The 20,363-nt window shown below is 36.4% G+C and overlaps 2 protein-coding genes across 2 annotated transcripts in view; one reads left to right on the forward strand and one right to left on the reverse strand.

Annotated features, from left to right (window-relative positions):
• Positions 1–730: 730 nt before the first annotated feature.
• rprma (reprimo, TP53 dependent G2 arrest mediator candidate a) lies at positions 731–1,808 on the reverse strand. Its single transcript, XM_024286844.2, has one exon. It carries the CDS (start codon positions 1,440–1,442, stop codon positions 1,128–1,130), a length of 315 nt encoding a protein of 104 aa, XP_024142612.1. The 5' UTR covers positions 1,443–1,808; the 3' UTR covers positions 731–1,127.
• A 4,504-nt stretch (positions 1,809–6,312) lies between these two features.
• The window catches only part of galnt13 (UDP-N-acetyl-alpha-D-galactosamine:polypeptide N-acetylgalactosaminyltransferase 13), a 44,604-nt gene continuing 30,553 nt past the window's right edge, over positions 6,313–20,363 (forward strand). The window contains exons 1-3 of the mRNA XM_024286992.2: positions 6,313–6,677; positions 12,448–12,735; positions 18,754–18,922. Coding sequence (XP_024142760.1) covers positions 12,594–12,735; positions 18,754–18,922 — 311 coding nt within the window. The 5' untranslated portion in view covers positions 6,313–6,677; positions 12,448–12,593. The remainder of the gene's footprint in view (positions 6,678–12,447; positions 12,736–18,753; positions 18,923–20,363) is intronic.

Here is a 20,363-nt window from a genome sequence, read left to right on the forward strand (position 1 = left end):
GTTTCCAAAATCTGCTCTGAGGGGGCGTGGCTTTTGTAGCTGAGCTGAACAGCTTCGCCTTAAAATATAACCCATCAAAGGGTTAAAATACAAACAGTGGCAAATAAAACATCAAGAAGGGAAAAAGAATGTACCGGTAGCTGCACGGTTGAAGGACATCTTAGAGACAGTAGGCCGACTCTGCTTCACTGTGTGGAGCACAGGTGGGCAATGAGGCAACAGCATATTGCCTGGTATAGCTTCATCTTCCCCGACTTGACATGACAAGTAATTTCTGAAGCTCAGGGGGCAGAGCATCACAGATGCTTTGGCAGAGGGAGGAAGGAAGAATGCATAAATAGAAATCGGACTTAGAGGATAACGAGATTCTTTAGTTTCCAGTAGAAACACTTCAAAATGTGATGATTAAAAAAAGGTTTCACCTCCATAAAAGTTTAACCCTGTCACGCCTGAGTTTATATAAAATTCGTTCAAGGTGATGCTAAATTAAGTAGATGAAATGGTAAGCTTAAGTTTAATAAAATTTTAATTTTTTGATTTCATTTATTAACCCCTTCATGTCCAAATGTATTAATAGGGGACAAAATCCTCTTGTGCTTCCATGTAAGGTGCTAAATTAAGATAATTTTGGAGCTAAAGTGGTTGAGACATAAAAAACATATTAAATTTTGTGGAAATAAAACATTTTAAATGTAAAAATACTAACAAATTTAAATGTGTGAGAAAACAATAAACTTGGGTTAAGAGGAAAACCATTTATTTTCATTAAAAATGTTACACATTTATCATCAGGAAAAACCATTGAAAACAGATACTGCTGCTTGACTAAAGTGCTACAACTGATTTTCTTTTTTTATGTACATAATTTGGTTAAATAATTCATTTATATACAAAATGTTTCATCATCGTTGGCAAAAAAGCCAGAAAAAGTGAAGCAAACACTTGTGAGCCTCAGCAGCTTCATCTCATGAAGGCTTTGGATCTTTACGCGCATCTCTGGTTCTTTACGCGCATCTTCGAATCTTTACGCGTATCTCTGGATCTTTACGCGCATCTCTGGATCTCTGCTCGCATCTCCATCTTCTCCATCCCAGAAACCAAGTTTGAATGTCCGCCTCTTTTTTCTATTAGTAAGCCCCCACAACCACCACGTCCGCCTCTTTGGACGGTCTCCTGTCCGTTACCAAAAAGTTGATCATCCCCTCCGACTTGATGAGGAGGTTGCAGCCCAAGAAAAAGATGCCAAACACCACGGTGAGGGACAGCACGCACATGACGGCGATCTGGACCACCCTCATGATGAAGAGGCTCCTCTCGTCCGGAGCGGCCGCCACGAAGCCGTTGTCCGTCACCACGGAGGAGAAGTTGCAGCAGAAGAACTCGCCCGTCTTGTTGCTGCCGAACAGCCCGCTCTCTGTCTGGTTCAGCGCCGTGTGATTCATAGCTCTACCCGGGCGAAATCAAACTTTTACAAAGCGGGAGTTGGAGGGCGGAGCGGGAGAGGAGAGGAGAGGCGAGGCCAGCCCGGTCCCGCGCGGGGCTCTCATCGGTGGAGGGGAGCGGACGAACCGGCGCGGGCGGACGGACGAAGTTCTGCCGCGTCCGAAGGCGCAGCGCTCGAGTGAAGAAAGCGGCTGCGGCCGGGCATTCCTGGAGGTTTCATGTGCGCCGTTTGTGGTTCCAGAGCCGAATGAAAGCCCGACCCAGCGGTCCAAATGTTTAGACTCCACCTGTTCAGGAGGATACAGCAAGAGCGCCACCAACCGGACAGACTGCGTCTGACTGATGGACTGGAAAACACACGTCCCTGCCCCAAATAATGATTCAACTTTGATAAAATGTCAATTGTAAAAATACTGGAAAATACCATTTGAATTTTACACATTGTTCTGGTTTAATCAAAGATGAACACCTGTTGGAGTTTTCCAGATTCCTCATATTATTGCAAGTTAATCAAGTGTAAATTAAAACAAATAAAAATTAATGTCAAATCAATTCACATTTTCGTTTCATAAAGTTCAGCCTGCTGTTGTTTTTCCACATAAAAACTATACAAATCAAACCCTATTAGACCATTATACCACACTGTGTGGTCAAAATTTAAAGGGGCCATTATGGAAGTTTTTTAAGCCATAATTCAAAGTATAATGCAATTCTCAATTGACAATTAAATTTGCAAATTCATACATTTTCAAATTGCATGATGAATTTGCTAGTTGAGAATTGCATAATGCTTTGAATTATGGCTTAAAAAAACATCAATAGTCATACTATGAAAAACTAACTTTTTGAGCTTTCAAGTGTATTATGCTGTTCATTTCTCGCTATAGAGAACCGGTTTTTGATCCTCTCCTATACCCATGTAAATGAGCGGGTCCTCACGTGCTGATGTCACAGAGTGAGACAAACCCCTTTCAGGAAGAGTCTGCTCTGACAGCTCCGCCCCCAGTCTAACGCCAACACCCAATTTCTCCACAGAGCTAGCAGTGATCAGCAATATAAAAACAACTTCATTTTAGATGAACAAGACTGTATAGTTTTTCCAATTGTTTCCTGTCTTCAAGGCTCCTTTTTTTCTGTCGGAATGTTCTTTCATTTTGTTTTTTCAGTGTTCTTATATTAGATCCATCAATAATTGATCTTGGAAAATATCTTTTGAATTGAGACATGGTGGGTTTATTCTACTATAATGTGAAAACGACCATCACAAGGAACAACACACACGTGATGGCTGCAAAAACTGAATAATCACAGTCCAATGTGTGGAAACACTTTGAATTTTGCAAAGACATGTGAACATACAAATTGGGTTTTTAACATGTTCTTGTTGCATTTTTCTCATGATGGAGAACATATACAAAAAAATTAAGCTTATTAAGTTTATTTTAAGAAATATATTTTTGTGGCATAGAAAATAAACTGGACGGGCCATAAGCCCCCTGCTCTGCTCTGATGTATCCACTCGTAGACAAATAGATCATTTGTTTTCCTCGTTTGAGCCGACAACTGGATCAAAACTATACGGCTGGATGACTCCAATATCACTCGCCACTTTTGTCACGCCATTAATGCTAGGTCTGGGTTGTAAGGGGCTGTAAGCTAGAAGGAGAGTGCGTATGGAGAACTCTCACTTATGAGTGACAGGAAGAGGAGGTGGGGTTGCATGTCAACACTCCTGCGCGCAACTCAGAGGCAAATTTTCTAATCAACTACTGCCGCTCTGCAGGAGCTATGTCCCATAATGATACTGCTTTTTTAATTTTGGCATAAGTAAAGGACCACTCGGAACACTTTTACAATAAATTAAAATATGATTAAAGTGGGCCTTTAATGACTCATATCTATATTTTAACATTACTAGTCACGATATTGGTTAAAACTGTTCTGATAAAAAATTGGTCATTGGACTCACACCGAGACTAAAACACTAAACAAACCTTGAATCCAAATATAAAAAAATAAGTGTGACCATGACCATGAATTCTTTCATTTTTGATGTTATTCTCAACTGTTTTTGATGTTTAGATACTGCAATTTATCTTGAGTAACAATGTGTACATAGTTGTACCTGCTGCTTTTTGTTAACATGTAACAAGGGCAGAAAAATAAAGTTTTCTTCATTCTGCTCCCTTTTTTTCCACTGCATAAGATGTCTTCTTTTGTTTGAATGTAGAAGTTTTCTTGTGGAAATAAAATAAAATAGAAACAAAAAAAAGATGCAAAGCATGTCCAAATCCTTTTCCCACTACGTCTGTGTGTAAAAGATTAAAAAAAAAAAACCTTGAATAATTTTTGATGTAATCTGAGGCTGAGATCAAATATTTCACTGTTCCAAAAGAGAGTTTTTTAGTCCCTTTTTGTACAAATTCTTTTTGACTTGAAAATAACAGATCGTTTGCTGTATCAAATAGTCATGTCTTCCAAAAAGGACGGACCACTTTTCAATTACAAGATAGAGAAATCTTTTAAAAGAGAAACATAATTTGAAGAAACTAAAATTTATTTTAAAAAATTTAATGGAACTTTTTCAGTTATTAACTTACTAAATCCAAATTGTTTAAAAAAGTTATTTGTTTCAAAATGACCTCATAACCCTTTTTAGCCTTTGCCTCTTTGCATTGCATTAACATACCTGACTGCTTCAAAGCAGCAAACTACCAAGGCCCCTTCTTTATTACCTCTTGTTAGTAATATTATTTAGTTATGCTCAGCAGCTGCATTACTCTTTTTCCATTTCCACAAATATGTTTCTTTTTTTAGGGGATTTTGTCAAATTATACTCAGGTTCAACACAGCTGCTACGAAATAAAGCTAAAATGATGAGGAAAGGCATCCATTCACTCTGTCATTGACATTTATGAGTCAAAATATTGCAGAAAACCATGGTATGTGTGTTTTTATAGTTTGAAAGTAACTGTGTCATGCAAACTAGGTTAAAAAACTTTTATATAGGTTTGCTGTTAAAAATAGAATATTAGAATGGTGCAATATCGCAAATTTAGTAAAAACGTTTATTTTAAGAAGAAATAAAAATGTTATACTGTACTACAATTTCAATATCATTGGGTTGAGCACGGATTCACCTTTAAAATACTCTCCCAAGCTTCAAGTGAAACTCTGACAGGAAGCTACTCTTGAACTTTTAAACCAACCATTTATAGAGTTAAATGATTGGTCATTTTAGTGTTTATGTCAGTGATATTTTTGTCAAATATTATTATAAAAAAGAGAAAAAAAACTATTTGATACTGTTAATAAACAAGGAAAAATGGATGTATGTGAATACTTGGTTAGGTTTAACTCGTAGAAAGAGGTGCTGACTAGTAACTGAGACGATCATATTCACCATATTTGTTTTGCAAATTTCCAAAATAGATTCATAAATTAAGATGGCTTTTTTCTAGTATGTACTGACATCTGCTGGATATTTTTTAAAGTAAAGCCGAACTTTCTGCACACAATGTTTAGGGCCACTAAGCCAAAGTTTCAGAAGATTTTTTATTACACAGAGTTCAAAGAAAATATGAATAAAACTATTAACAAAACAAGAATCTGCAAATTTAGCTCAGCAGTTATCAGTACTTTGATTAAATTATAGGTATGGACTAGACTAGTTGCCCACCCAGAGACAAAAGACTGTATGAGTACATCAGCAGATGGCAGCATTGTTCAGCATACATCACCAGAACCTTTCCATAAATGTGTTCATCCATCCACCCATCCTGCACACATTCAGGGATTACTTGTGTTTAATGGCAGGTGGGTGAAGCTACGGAATTGCTATCACTTTAAAGGTAAAATGTAAAATAAGTAAATAAATAAATAAAAAGGAGGAGGAATGATAGAAAAAGCCTCAGTAACAAAAGTTATTTTTGCATTTGAATGAAAGTGTTGATGTGCACAAAACATCATTAGAAACACTTCAGACACTCACTGTTTGATCTGTTCCTTTCAGGTAAAAGGTGCAGGTCAGGCAAATTAAGACGCCAGAACAGTTATCATTAATATTATTAACAGTTACACATGGCCAGAAAACTTTAAAATTCAATCCAGACTTCTTTTTTAGGACTACTGTACCTTAAATTCACCTTAATGTGGCCATGTGGTGTTTTCTTTTATATTTAATATATTTTTCTGGTTTTAACAATTTTTAAAACTTACTTATTGTGAATCCTGTTTTTCAGTCACTAATACACTTTCATATAGCAACAGCTTAACTTTAATTCCTATTTTTGAGACTGAATTATACATTTTTCAATATTTTTCTATGTATGACTTATTATTTGACGTATTTGCTTACATGTTTGTTTGTTTTAATGTGTGACAGTTGCAAACACCATGTTCTGTTCTATTCTATTCTGTTCTGTTCTATTCTATTCTATTCTATTCTATTCTGAGTTGCAATAAAAGAGGAACTTCTTTTAAACTGGGCTTTTATTTTGACAAATTTACATTAATACATCAGTTTATTTACATAAAAAAAGCTTAATCACACTAAATGATAGAAAAATAATAATTAAAAAAATGTCAAAAGCCATCTATAGAAATGGTTTAATATTAAAGTAAATTTTACAAATGTGTTACAATTATTTCTCTAACGAAATGCACATTTTACTCTAAAACAGAATAAATAATAATAATAATAATAATAATATATATATATATATCGTTTTTACTGATTGATTGTTATTTTATATGACTTTTGATATTATTTATATGATATATTATTACAGTTTTCTTTAAAGAACACGCGTTAAGATTTTCTTGAGTGGCGTCTCTCTCAGCCAATCAGAGAAGACTTTGGCGGCACGTGCAGGTCAGGCTGAGCCGAGGTTAGATTGAGCGTTCTTATCTCGCCTCCTGCCTTCCCATCGTCCCAATGTTTATTTGTAGAACAGGTGCGTCTGCTTCAGAGACCGCGGCGCTTTTCTGACAGAAGAAGCGGAGCATCCGCGTAGACCTTCCCAGAATCCCGCTGTCCCGCTGCGGCTCCTTCACCGGGCAGAACCGCGTGAATTCGGAGAGGTGGAGCGGGCTGGACGCCGTACTGTCACGCTCAGTGATGGACTCGAACTTGGGTGTCTTTTGGAGACGTTTTCGCCTTGCACGGCTGGCTGGTCTGTGTTAGTGTGCGCGTGGCTGGAGCAGGTCACCGGTTCACCTCCCGCGTGTTGAAGGTAAGTCTTCTGCACACCTTCCTCACGCAGAAACACTGCTGGCATTACAATGGATATGATTGTAGTTTCTCTTCTATGGGATCAAAGTGATGATTGATTTGTTGATCTTCAAGGCCTCTTTCTGACAGATCTATGGAAGGGTATCATTATGTATTCCCATCACTAAATTAATAAGCACACGTGTGCACAGACATGGGAAAATAGTGACTCCAAATAATAAGTATTTCATGATGTTTAGCATATAAAACAAGCTCCAGTCATTTGCCTAATAGGTTTTAAGAGATCAGCTCCATAATCACCTCCTGTTCCGGGGAGGGCTTTGAGTATAGATTAGTATTTTTTTGTACTGGTGCCATGTGGCCATGGATCATTTTGTGTCAAATCCATGCCAAATAGTACCCAAAAAAGGAGCCTTGATTGCTTTGATCAAGGATCAAGTTTTAATCAACAGTGTGAAAATCAGTATAAATAAATAAATAAAAATATTTGAATTGTTTAGCATTTAGTTAAGCTCATTTGTGAGCATTTGGGTTTGTTTTGATTACCATTTGGAGAAAGGTCCCACCCCAATCATATTTGATCTATTACAAAAGTAGTGGTCTTTTAGTTATGATTGTGCCATTTTTGGGCAAAACTTGTGTTGTTTTCAAGGACAAAGTTTGTGCAGAGCGGCCAGAGTTAATCAGAAATCCACCTCTGAGTTTACTGTTGGTGCAGGAGTAAGCCTCTGCTGATATCCCATCACCCCTTTGCTAACCTCTCTCCTGCTAGCTTACCCTACAACATGAAGCTAACATTACTGGTGCAGATAAATGGCGTGCAGTATCGAATAGGGGTGTGTATTGGCAATAGTCTGTCGATACAATACGTATCATGATACGATACATATCACAATATATTCCAAGACTGTACCAGAGGAATTTTTCACATTTTTTGTAGGAGTATGAAAAAAAACTCTACATGACAATTAATTCATTGTAATAAAATGATAAAACATTAACATGAAGCACTGTAAATGTATCTCATATACAAGTGGCTTTTACCCAAGCAAATTTTTGGTAAATTAAGAAATATTTGTTATTAAAGTGGACGGGCAACACTCTCTGATTTCCACAACAAAATATTTTTCAGAATAAGAAAAAGAAAGAAAGCGGAAAACTAAAGTAAGACACTAAAGGACGCTTATAAATAACTAATTGAATATCGCCATGCCAGCATTTTAAATCAATACAAGTATCGCCGAACAAAGTATCGCGATATATTGTCAAATCGATTTTTTTTCGACACCCCTATTATCTAAGATGGTTGACCCAGATGAGTTAAATGAAGAGATATATGCATCAGAATGTAATGGAGCAGGGAGACTTTAGCCCGCCCATTTCACTTGTTGCATCACAAAGGAGAGCTTTATCAAGCAGCATTTTTACATCTGCTCCTAATTCATCCAGATATGATTAATTAAATACTCAGAAATGCCGTTTTAATCTTAAATCATTTTATATATGTCCTCTCTAAACAAAAAAAATTTGCAAGAACCTATTAAAAACACCTAAAAACCTGATTTTCATTGGAGTAGGTCTTTAGTGTAAGCATTTATGCTCTCCTGTCGAGCCTTCTTAAGAGGTTAGGTGAGTTATATCAAAGGCAAACTCAGTTTAAGCAGATCTTTCATTAGCAAACATTAGATGCACCTCCACTGTATGATCTGAGAATGCATAATTGAGAATGCAGCACTCCATCCGACATTTTTCCAAGCAAGAATGCAGCAAACAACTCAATTAGCTTCTGCTTGATTAAAAAGGTTAATGATGCCTGTTGTTATACAAGATCGGTTGACTTGAGAGTCACAATGGAATTAAGCTGAAGCCCATGCAGCCAGAAGAGTTCTGGATGTCCCTGGTGCTCTCATAGATGGCCTCTTTCACAGGATGCCACTGCAGTTCTGTTAGGAATACTATTGTACTAATTCTAAAAAACAGAACAAAAATTAAAGAAACGTCTCACCAAAGAATGACAAATATTTTACAGCCTCTTCAAATGATGATAAAAGATTGATACTTGGTGAGAATCAATCCCAGAACTAAATATCGGAATATTGCGCAATATCGATATATCGGCTTACACACTTACATTAAACTTAGGGACAATTTGGAATAATAAATTAGCAATGAAACATGTTTTTGGATTGAAAGAAGAAATCACCACCCAGATTTTGAACCAAAACCTTCTCATTCTGAAGGTAGGGTGCTAACCACTGCACCACTGTGCACCCGTCTTCTGTAAAATCCTCTTACCAAATGGTATGAAAACAGTACATCAGTTTAGGCACGCCTGCATTAGTTGTCACAATGAAAAAATACATAATTTTTTAAGACTTTTTAGGCTACAATTTCATTGATTTCATCATATAAAATGTAAAAAAACAGTATAGTTCTTTCAAAGTGTCTTGAAAAACGTCTATTTCACTTTAATGAAGAAGTTTTTCTTTTACTTTTTCCTGATGTTTATGTATAATAGATGTGCTGAGTAAAGTAAAGACATCAGTGGAAGGCCTCCTTCACACTGCAGTCATGTTTATCATCCCTCTCACTAACATATTGACTCTCTCTGTCATAGAATTGTCTGGTTAGGTACTTTGACAGTGTTTATACAATACATCCTTGAGTCATTTTATGTGGCTTGAAAGTTATATTTCAGCCCTTTGGTTCAACTTTGGAAGTGCTTTCTTACATTTTATGTATTTTCTCCACATCTTCCATGATCCTACATGGTAGTCATGTTCTTGTATGACAACGGGTTCATTATAAACCCTTAAAAAAGTTTCTGCCGTGCATATCCCTCATAATTTGAGTCTGCTCCTCATGGGTTTTGATGTAATCTTGGACATATTGGAAAACATAAACCTTAGGGATTATTTAAAAGCTCAGAACTGCAGAAAGAAATAATCATCTATGCAGATGGTGGGATCAATCTGATTTCAGAAGCTCCTCATTCATGCTTTACATTTAAGTCTGTCATTATGAAGCATGGGCTGCAAACACATCGTGAAACACGATCATTGATCTGTTTGCAGTGTAAGGGGAAAGTGTTGTGCTGCTCGCAGTGTTTCAGCTCTCCTCCCAGAGCCGTGTTGTCGGTCGACTGCAGTGATTATCTGCAGGTATGCTCTCCATGCAGCTGCAGGGTTCAGAAAACAGCCAGCGCTGTTTGGATTTTCAGGGCTCTGTGATCTGTGCGGGGATGCAGCCGGACCGAGGCCGTCCTGTTTTTGATTGAGGTAAGGGGGGGTGGCTGTTACGGGGGGTGGAAACAGGAGGTGTGCAAGTAATTCTTCCCTCGTTTGGAATACTTTTGATATTATTGGGACATCTAGGGTTCATTTGAACATTTAAAGAGTTCTAATGTTGAATATTGATTTCAGTGCTCTATTAAAGGCCAAAGTGCACAAGCTTATGGATGAATGAGATAAGGGTCAGTTCGGTCATTCATTAAATCTTTTTTTTCTTACACACATATGACCTTCTCTGGCATAGACACGTCAGATCCAGACATTCAGCCTGGAGTACGGCTCTTCCGGCCTGCACCTCCCCACTCCTGGGTTACGTTGTACAAGTGGGAATCTTTAAACATCTTCAAAAACCCACTCCAATGAAAAATGTTTCTAACATGTTCTTGCATTTTTCTCATGATGGAGGACATGTATAAAGAAAATTGAGATTAAAACTGAGTTTCTGAGCATTTTTTTGATAGTGAATAAGGAGCCGATGAAAAATTACATTGGAAAAAGCTTGTAGTTGATGGATACAAACTACAATCGGCAAGCTGCTCCACTCCATCGCTTGCAGATGGCAGGATCCATGTACCGTATTTTCTGGATCATAAATCGCATATAAGTCGCTCTGGAGAATAAGCTGCACTTTTATGTTTGCCATGGCCAAAAATAAGAATAATAATGCTTCGATGCAAATGAGAAAAATTTAAGAGAAAAACAATCAGGTTCTCCTCCATGTTTGTTTTGGACGACACTTCTCCTGGCATTGTCAGAAGAAAATACAGGAAATAAACCCTATGGTTGTTAGCGGAAACAACTGCGAATTGCCAACCGGTTACTAGTGGAAAAATAATAAATGAGCCTATTTATATAAAAAAAACATGCAAATGAGTCGCTCCTGACTGTAGGTTGCACCCCTGGCTAAACTATGAAAAAAAGAGGGACTTATACTCCAGAAAATATGGTACTTGTTTTTAATTTTCTTCCTCATCCGAGCTGACTGTGGTGCTTTGTTTCACCGGTGATGTTAAGATGGGGTTGTGAGGGGCTGTAAGCCACAGGGAGAGAGTCTAAACAAAGGAATGATGGGAAATGAGTGCAGGCTTACTTCTGCTCCAACAGTCCCCTCCACAACTTGGAGGCAAATTTCTAATGAACCACTGCCGCTCTGCAGAAACTATGTCTTAGAAAATGGCATTTTTTTTTAGTTTTTTTTTTTTTTTAACTTTTTGGCTAAAAACGACAATCGTAATATAAAGACCACTGGGAACAATTTTAGAAAAATCAAAATATTATTAGAAATTGACTTTAAGAAGAACTGCTGATTAAACAACAAAATCTCTCAACAAATACTCTTAATCACTTCAAATATTTCTGGAGATTACCATACTTAGCTGTTTTCTCTGTGTCAAACCAAAATTGAGAAGATTACTAATACTTCTAAGTATTATAAAACTGGCAACAAAAAAAAATAATTAACAGTAATTAAATGTCCACTGTACAGTGTTCTTAAAATGTATGAGATTTGTAAAACATCCAGTATGATATTACTTATTGATACAAATGTATAATTACAAAATCAGTGTTATAAAATATCTGTTAAGCTTTCTTTTTGTTGTATTTTACTTTTATTGAAATGGAAACCACCAGAAGCTGAACATTGTCTAAATGTTTCTCTTAACCATATTGATTTAGTGATTTCACCAAATATATTGTGCAGGATTGTATTTTGATAATGTTACATTGGAATTCACTGTACAACCTTCATTTTTCCCCCCCAAAAGGTATCACTTTCAAAGTAAGAGATTTTATCCTTTTGATAAATGGTTGTTGATTTTTCCCTTCGAATAATCAATAAAAGCAGCTCTTTGGAGGATGCTGTTGCCGTAGCATCGGTCTATTTGCTGTAAGCAGGTGGTAAGAAAATTTCCTCTGAAGCCACACAGCATGATAGTCAGGGCGTTTTCTCTAATGTAAAGCCTTTTCCTTGTGTGTGTGTATCTGGTGCATCTGGTTTAAGCATTAAAACCAGTGAATCCTATATTATGACATGTCCTTTAATCAGCTAGCTGGTTCAAGTAAGAATTTCAACAGAAAAGTAAAGTTTAAAGAGCTTTAAATGGATGGCATTCTTGATATTGACATATTACATTATTTTCTTTTAGCTTTCAGGATCAGTTTTCAGCTGTTTTATATTTGAAGAAAGCAAAATGTATAACAGGAATAATAATCTTTGAGATTAATAATACATTGTGGAAGGTGTCACATTCTGTTGTACTGATATTATGATATAAATATTGTTGATGAAGACAAAATTTGATTTAAATAAAAAAGGTCATGCTAATGAAATTAGTTTGAGGATTTTTACTCTATTGTCTATCAGCACAAAAAAACAATTTTTTTCCACATTATTGGTTTTAGAAGTATTAAAGAATAACGCAGTAATCATAAATGTCTTCTAAAACTCTCGTATCATTTACTATTTTCCCTCTTTTCTAGGATGGCGCCTCCTGGTCCACCCTGTCTGGCCTCGCTCCTGTTTCCCCCGCTCTGTCTCCAGCCTTTAAACGCCTCGCCACCGGCCTGAGCTTCTCTGAGCACGAGCTCGCTAACCCGTCTGCCTGGTTGAGCTCTCGGGAAAGGCGATGCGGCGGTTCATCTACTGTAAGGTGGTGTTGACCACTTCCTTGGTGTGGGTGCTGGTGGACGCCTTCCTGCTGCTGTACTTCAGTGAGTGCAACAAATGTGACGACAGAAGGGACCGCTCTCTGCTCCCTGCTCTCAGAGGTGAGTTTACGCTGAGGTCGTTCATTTACAGTTTAGATTTAAGAAAAGGTGTAAAGCTTTGGAGGTGATCGCTCTCTTATGGGGCTGCAATTGCAGATGGATTGTAAGAAAATACTGTAGATTGTAGATATCAAATATTCTTCCTAGAAACATTGGCTTCATCGTATATTCTGCTGAAGCACTAGGATGTGAAGTGCTAAAGTAAAATGAATAATAAATTGAACTAGATATATGAGAGTAATGCTAGTGTGAATGCTGTAAGCTGAATGTGGCTGAAGATGCTAGAGCTGATAGCTGAAAATACTAGCTAGCTAAAAATGTAGAAGCTGATAGCTGAAAAGGCTTAAGCCAAAAACTTAAATAATAGCTAAATGCCAAATTAGCCACAAAAACGTGGGAAAAGGTTTAAAATATCCAAAACAGCTAGCATCATGCTGAAATATTAGCTAAACTCCAAATTATCATAAAAAATGTAATTCTTTTATTTTGCCAAAAGAACTAGTATAATGCTAAAATATTTCCTGAACTCCAAATTAGCCTCAAAACCTGGAAAAATGTCTAGATTAGCCAAAAACGGCTAACATGCTGCTAAAATAAACTCCAAATTATCCTAAAAATCCAATAGTTGCTGAACTATTTAAAGTTTAAATGATGTTTCTAGCTGAAAGTATGCAGAAGTTCAGACGTGTCAAAGTGCACAAAGTTTTTTGAAGGATTTTAACAGTTTTTCATTCATTCCCTATGCGGTTGTTTTTGCTCAGTATTTCAAAAACTATAAAGTTTATGAATACCAAAAGTACAAGCAGTAATGTCCTAAACAAGGTGAATGTTTTGAAACCAATAAATCAATGAAAGTGCGACTGAGTTTTTACGTGACAAAAAAAATGTACGGAAAAGAGCAGGAGAATCACTATAGTGTGTGTGTGTATATATATAGTGTATAATACATAATAAACTCTTTCAAACTAAGCAGCTTGAGTCTAAAACTCTACATTACAATGACCAAGATCACTCACAGCAAGGATCTCGGCTTTGCAAAGCATGGCAGAGACAGAACAGAGGCATCTTTAGTTAGCCCCTCCAATTAACTTAAAAAAACAAACAAAAAGACTGGCAATCTAGCTCTAAAAATGTAAAATGTGAATCCTTTCATCCCTTTTGAGGTCACTGGGTTGCTGGAGCCTATCCCAGCTATTGTTGGGTGTTGGTGGGGTACATCCTGGACGAGTCACTAGTCCATCATAGCCCCACACACGCTCACATTCTCACTTAAGGGACAAACTAAAGCCACCAATTAACCTGTAAATAATGCTATTTTAGTGTGAAAGGAGAAAACCCTCACATCAAAACTCCAAACAGAAAGGACCCGTCTGGGGTTTTAGCCTTTTTTTTTTTTTTGGAGTGAGGAGACAAAGCAATCCACTGCACCACTGTGCATCCCTAAAATGTAAATTAAAACACAAATAAAGCTACAAATAAAATAGGTTATTTGAAAAAAAAATACCTTTTAACAAACAAATTATAGTTTCATAATTTTAAATGGCAGAAAAACTTTAAAAATGTGCTTTTATAAAAAAAAAAATAGAAAAGTTGGAGTTGGCACAATGGGAAGGAACTTCAAAGTATAAAAAGAAAATCACAGATATTCAAAAACACCTTTAAAAGTACAATGAATCATAGTGATTCAGTGTCTCTTTCTGGTCAAGGGCCCCAGGCGTTTGATTTCCTGGCCTGTTGCTATGCAACGCCTCTGGTTGTAGCTCACCTTGATGTCTATGAATAAAGAGGGAAATGTGTTTGTGTTGCTGCAAGGTCAGTGGTAAACATGCACACACACTTGTGGATTTAGAAAAGAGAAAGCGAGTGTTAGAATTTCAAATAAAACACAATGTCCTTGTGAATTGTGTTGGAACTGTTGGGTTGGATGACCCATTTTTTCAAGCCATGCTTGTGGTTCTTTCTCCACTCACTCATAAAAACAGAACTCTGCTCCCACTGCGCTTCTGCAGTTGTTAGTAAATTCAAATTATTGCGGAGTTTTATTTTTTTTTATTTAAATGACGTGTTTCTTTTTGCTTTAGTTTTTTGCTTTAAACTAATAAAAACATGTAAAAAATAACTTTTTTTGCACAAACTGAGATACATTTTGCTTAATTAACACTCTAAAATCTGCATAAACAACATAATTCGCTTTTCTGTATTTGATCAATTTATTTCCTTGTGATTTTTCTGCCTAGCTTAGGTTAAAATACACTGCTCTTCTTTAGCAGAGCCCATTTCCTCACATGCCCTTAAGAAAGCAGGACTTCTAAGTTTTTAAGAGGCTTACTAATCTGCTTTCAAGGTCAGAATGAGGCAGAGCTGCCAGCTATGCTGACAGATTATCATACAAATTATACAGTGGAGACAAAGTAAGAGAATTTTAAAGACTTTCTACATTATTTGGTATAAGTATAAAGCCTGTTCAGTTTTCAAATGTTTTGTAAATTCCACATAAAATTTCATTGCAGTAATTTATATCAAATTGATTTATAATTTACAGAATACCCTTTACTTAAAAATAATCTAGGCTTGTTTGGGGAGTTTTATAGCTAATAAAATAATCTTTTGACATTACCTTCATATCTACACACAATATACATTGATTTTCTAATGCAGCTCTCTACATTTCGATAGTGTGGAGCTTTAGGCTCACTTTAGAGGGTATGTTTTCTGCAGTCCAGACAGTCTGCTGCTGTTTTGTGTGGACACTGAGGTTATGCCGGTTGTGCCTGATTCTGTGTCTCGATGCAGAGCAGAGCGGAAACAGAAAGTGAAGGTGGGAACCGGCTGAGCCTTAAAGGAAGCCTCAAACTGTGCCCCATATAGGCCATTTCCCTCTATAAGTTAGTGAATGAAAACAGCTGCAGGATGCTGGAAGTCTTGTAATGAAGCGCTCAGCAGAAAATCTGCATGAAATCCAGATGAGGCAATCCTAAACATTTTGATAAAAATATTGATTTAGTTTAAGTTTGACTTGGAAATGTTTTCTAAAAACTGTTTCTTATCGAGACATTTTGGAAATGTGTATCAAGAGCAGGTTTGACTGAAATGTTTTTCATTTAAACTTGATACAAATATAAAACTATAAATCTGGTTTTAGTGGAAAACATATTTCCTAACAATGGAAACTCATTTATATTTATTTATTTATAAAAATGTGTATATTCAGATCAGGTTTAAGTGGAAAATACAGAATAATTAAAAAAAAAAAACACTTTCTGTTCAAACTTTTTTTTATAAGAATATATATCCAATGGTTTGAAATGGGAATATGTTTTCTAAAAACTAATTCAAACTTTATTTAAAAAAGTATCTTGATCAGGTTTGACGGAGAAATATGTTTTAAAAAATCTGTTTTGCATTCAAATATTATTTCTAAAAAGGTATATCTATATCAGGCTTGAGTGGGAAATATGTTTTCTAAAAACTGTTACTTAATCAAACTTTATTTATAAAAAAAATACCCAAATTAAGCTTGAGTGGAAAATATGTTTTATAAAAACTATTTTTATTCAAGACATTTGATTTGATTATTGGTTAATTTCAGGCGTTAATTATACTTACATAGACAATACAACAGAATATCTGACATATCTTAAGGTCATTTCAAACATAGTGAATATTAACTAAAGTTAGTTTGATTTATTGCCTGAACAGGAGTGGGAAGAAGCAAAGTTATATAATCCTGCCCTACTTAATTGTGAAGATTTGATCACTTTAATCAAAATAGATATTTAGAAGCAAAAAGGAAGTAGTAGTAGTAAAATGTTTAAAATCTCCTTACTAATGCTAAAATACACTGCTGCCTCTTTAAATGTCTCTTTTTTTCATGCTGAAGGATAGTCGCACTGTGAAACATGACTGACTTTTCCAATTCTGTTAGATGACAATAATTAATGCCTACAAAAGGAGCAAGGAGAGAAAAAAGATCCCAGGGTAGAATTAGTCATCCAGAAGCGACAGTTGAGAGGAACTGCTGCAAGCGAGTCAAAGATCTGAAGGAGCAACATGACGTTCAGCTTAGAGAACAAATTTAGTGTGCTCAAGCAAAAAGAGAAATCTTCATTGTTGGTGCACTTCTGCAGTCTCATCATGGAAGCGGAGTTGAAAGAATGGAAAATGAAAGCAAAGGGTTTGTGCAGAACGACTGTGTGGTGCAGATGGGTTCTTGGAAAGACTGTTGCTGTCTGGAGTGCAGCATTACACGTGAAGATTAAAATGAAAAGCCAGAGGGCTGTTGGGAAAACATGCTCTAATTCTTCACAGAAAACCTGCATGACTGATAACGCTCACTAGAAATGTTTACATAATTAACACACAAGGGGCCATCCATCCATACATGCATAGATCCAGCTGTCCACACTATTTTCCCTGCTTCCATTTCCGATCTGCAGCTGAGCTAGACTCTTTTTGACATGTGTCCATCCATTCATACGGAGTGATGAATTGGGAAAAGCCGAGAGCGCCTCTTTGATGGACACTTTGCTCAGTTGTCCTGCTCAGCTTTGAGTGTCCATCAGATGTGAGCTGCTGTCTAAACAGCAGAGCTGTAAACAAACGTGGAGAATCAATTGAGGATAACAACATAGTTGACATTTCTAAAGAAAGAAAAAAGGTTGAATGGAATCTTCTTAAGGCTATGGAGTAAATGTGCCCTTTCCCCTTTTTTTCCATGGAAATCGCTGCCTCTGTTTTAAGGGATTATCAGAGAGGCGGAGGTCCCGATTATTAATCCACAGTCGATTTTTTCCTTTAGAGGTTACTGGTGATGTGCAACATCAGCAGGCCCAAGCTACAGTTTCTGTAGGCGTCATCACAGCCATAGAAATACATATTTTTTTCTTTAATTGACAATATTCTCTTGAGTTGAACCACAGAGCGTGACTGAGGCTCAGCAGTCCAGGGTTGGGTCAAATACACATTCAGGTCTGTGACAGCTGATGGGACTAAAATCCTCCGATAGATAATCTGTAAAAGTGAAATATAAGCTGGTGGATGGTACACTGCTTAGTATCTTGTGAGCTAAAGCCACAGTAAAGAAGAGAAGGATCGCGTAAAGCACCTGTGTTGTGTGTTTAAAAGGTTTTTGGGATGTTTCACTTATGTTTAAAGATTTTAGAATTCTTAGCTTTCAATATTAAGATCCCTGCAAGGATAAATTGTATATTTAACCCATAGATTTGTTCCAGAGTCAATTTTTAGAACTCCGTGTTAACCCTTTAACACCCGAGCTCCAGTGTTTTTGTTTTTGATTTACTGTAATTGTGTTAATGCTTAGTAAGTATTCATTCTCCTGCTCCTTTCCTTGAATTTTTTGGCAATCTTAGTATTAAAACATTCAGTTTATTCACTGCTTGTATTCATAAACTTTGAAGTTTTTGAAATATTGAACAAAATATGGCCCCATAGGAAATGAATAAGAAAGTCTTGAAATTTCAAAATTTTAGGTAGATTAACAACAAACCTTTAAATATATTCATGTTTTCCTCTTTATAGTAATTTTAAAAAGAGATTTGGAGTTTAGCTAATATTTTAGCAACATGCTAACGCTTTTAGCTAATTTGTTATCTACTGAGTTTTTTATAAGCTAATTTAGAGTTTAGCTTCTATTTTGGCAAGAGGCTAATGTTTTTGACTAATTTAGTTTACTGATGAATTTTAGGCTATTTTGGAGTTTTTAAGCAACGAGCTAGCTTTTTTTGGCAAAATTGACACCTACTAAGGTTTTTTTTTTGCTAATTTGGAGTTAAGCTCATGTTTAAGGAACTCACTAAATATTTGTGCAAAATTGGCATTTATTAGACATTTTTAAGCAATATTACTACAAATTTTTCTGAAATTTAGGTCAACTTCAGCGCTCTTGCATAGTTCTTTAATGACATTTTCTGTCTTTTAGCAAATTTAAATTTGAATTTTATTTACAGTTGAATTTCATACTTTTTATTTAGAGACCTCTTGGTGTTTGTTTTGTTGCAGCAGTGATATCCAGGAGTCATGAGGGTCCAGGAGAAATGGGCAAAGCGGTAAACATCGCCAAGGACGACCAGGAGAAAATGAAGGAGCTCTTTAAGATAAACCAGTTTAATCTAATGGCCAGTGACATGATTGCACTCAACAGGAGTCTACCGGACGTGAGGTTGGATGGGTGTGTAAGCCTCCACTCTGTCACTACACCTGTTGTCTGAAATATAGGGATAGGCATGATGAAGAGCATAAAATAACTTGAGATTAAAACAGCTTTACGGAGTATTTCTTTATTTAAATGGTGATGGATCAGGAGCAGACGAAAACTTCCCCTTTTGAAAAAGCAGTTCTTTTGCTACGCTAATGTTAGCATAAAGTTAGGTCCCAAAGACGAATCATAAATCAAGCTGCACGTGAGACATTTTCTGAAATGTTTGAGTCCAGTTGTTGTGACAGCATCAGCATCAGCAAGTTGATTATTTTGATTGGTCTTTTAATGTTAAAAACATAATCATAATTAAAATACTACTGAGAAAGTTTTTTTCTTTTGGTCATAGGGGCACTTTAAGACATAAATTCGGCAATCTTGTTAGAAATTTACTTCTGGGTTTTGGGGGCGGGACTATAGATTCACAATTTGAATTAAAAAAATACTTAAAAATAAATTTTAAGCTTATCTTTTTAAAAGAAATGTCCTCTATCGTAAGAAAAGAAGATGTTCAAAACACAAATTTCATCTCTTTAATTCTGTCTTTTGACAAGTACATTTCTGTAAAAGACTAGAAAAATGCCGTCCTAAAATCCTGATGTGCATGCGGCACAGTGAGGCGCTGTTTCCTGAAAGAAAGGCGAGAACTAAACAATCAGGCCTGTTATTGTATCAAGTTTTAATTACTAAATGCAGTATGCTAAGTTATCGTAAATTATAGAGTTCAGTCTCGATGCCGAACACACGCACGCTCTTACGCTATTGGGCCTGACTTTCTGAATGACAGCTTGGCTTGTTTATATTCATTAGAGATTCAGCAGAGCACTAAATGATAATCCAGGATGCAATTTGTATGGAAACATGAGGATATAAATTAAAAGCTGCTAAAATGCGCAGACATCTGCCAGCTTAATAGACAGCAGACGTGTGGCCCGCGTTAGAATGGTCACTGCAAAATGGGTAGAAAATTATCTAAGAAGATGCTGCCGTGCTAAATCTATATGTTCTTAATGGCTTTTATTCAGGGGAAACTAGAGTTCCAGCATTACAGGAAAACATTTTAGATTATTTTATGCAAAAGAGAGCTTGTTTCACTAAGAAATTGAACATTTAGCTCTTATTTAAGCTTTTCTGTGCATTACAGCACAAATCGTCTCTCCACATATAAATAATTCAACAGCTTTATGACTGAACACAGCACAATTTCAGCAGCTGTGTCGAGGAAATTATCCAGAACCGTGTAGAAAGGCCAGCCACTGCCTCTAAAGGGGAATAACATTTTTTCCCCCCTTTCCTGACCTAGTTGTGTCAGTCAGTGCAGTCAGATTAAACAGACAGGAGAGACCTAGCAACAGTCACTTCTCCTGCCTTTTTTCCACCTCGTGTCACTTTTCACAAACCCTTCTCCGTTCTT

Source organism: Oryzias melastigma, linkage group LG21 (assembly GCF_002922805.2).
Source record: "Oryzias melastigma strain HK-1 linkage group LG21, ASM292280v2, whole genome shotgun sequence".
Taxonomy (NCBI): Eukaryota; Metazoa; Chordata; class Actinopteri; order Beloniformes; family Adrianichthyidae; genus Oryzias; species Oryzias melastigma.

Coding starts and splice junctions, on each gene's coding strand:
- rprma (XM_024286844.2), bottom strand. CDS start 1,442: ATGAATCACACGGCGCTGAACCAGACAGAGAGCGGGCTGTTCGGCAGC.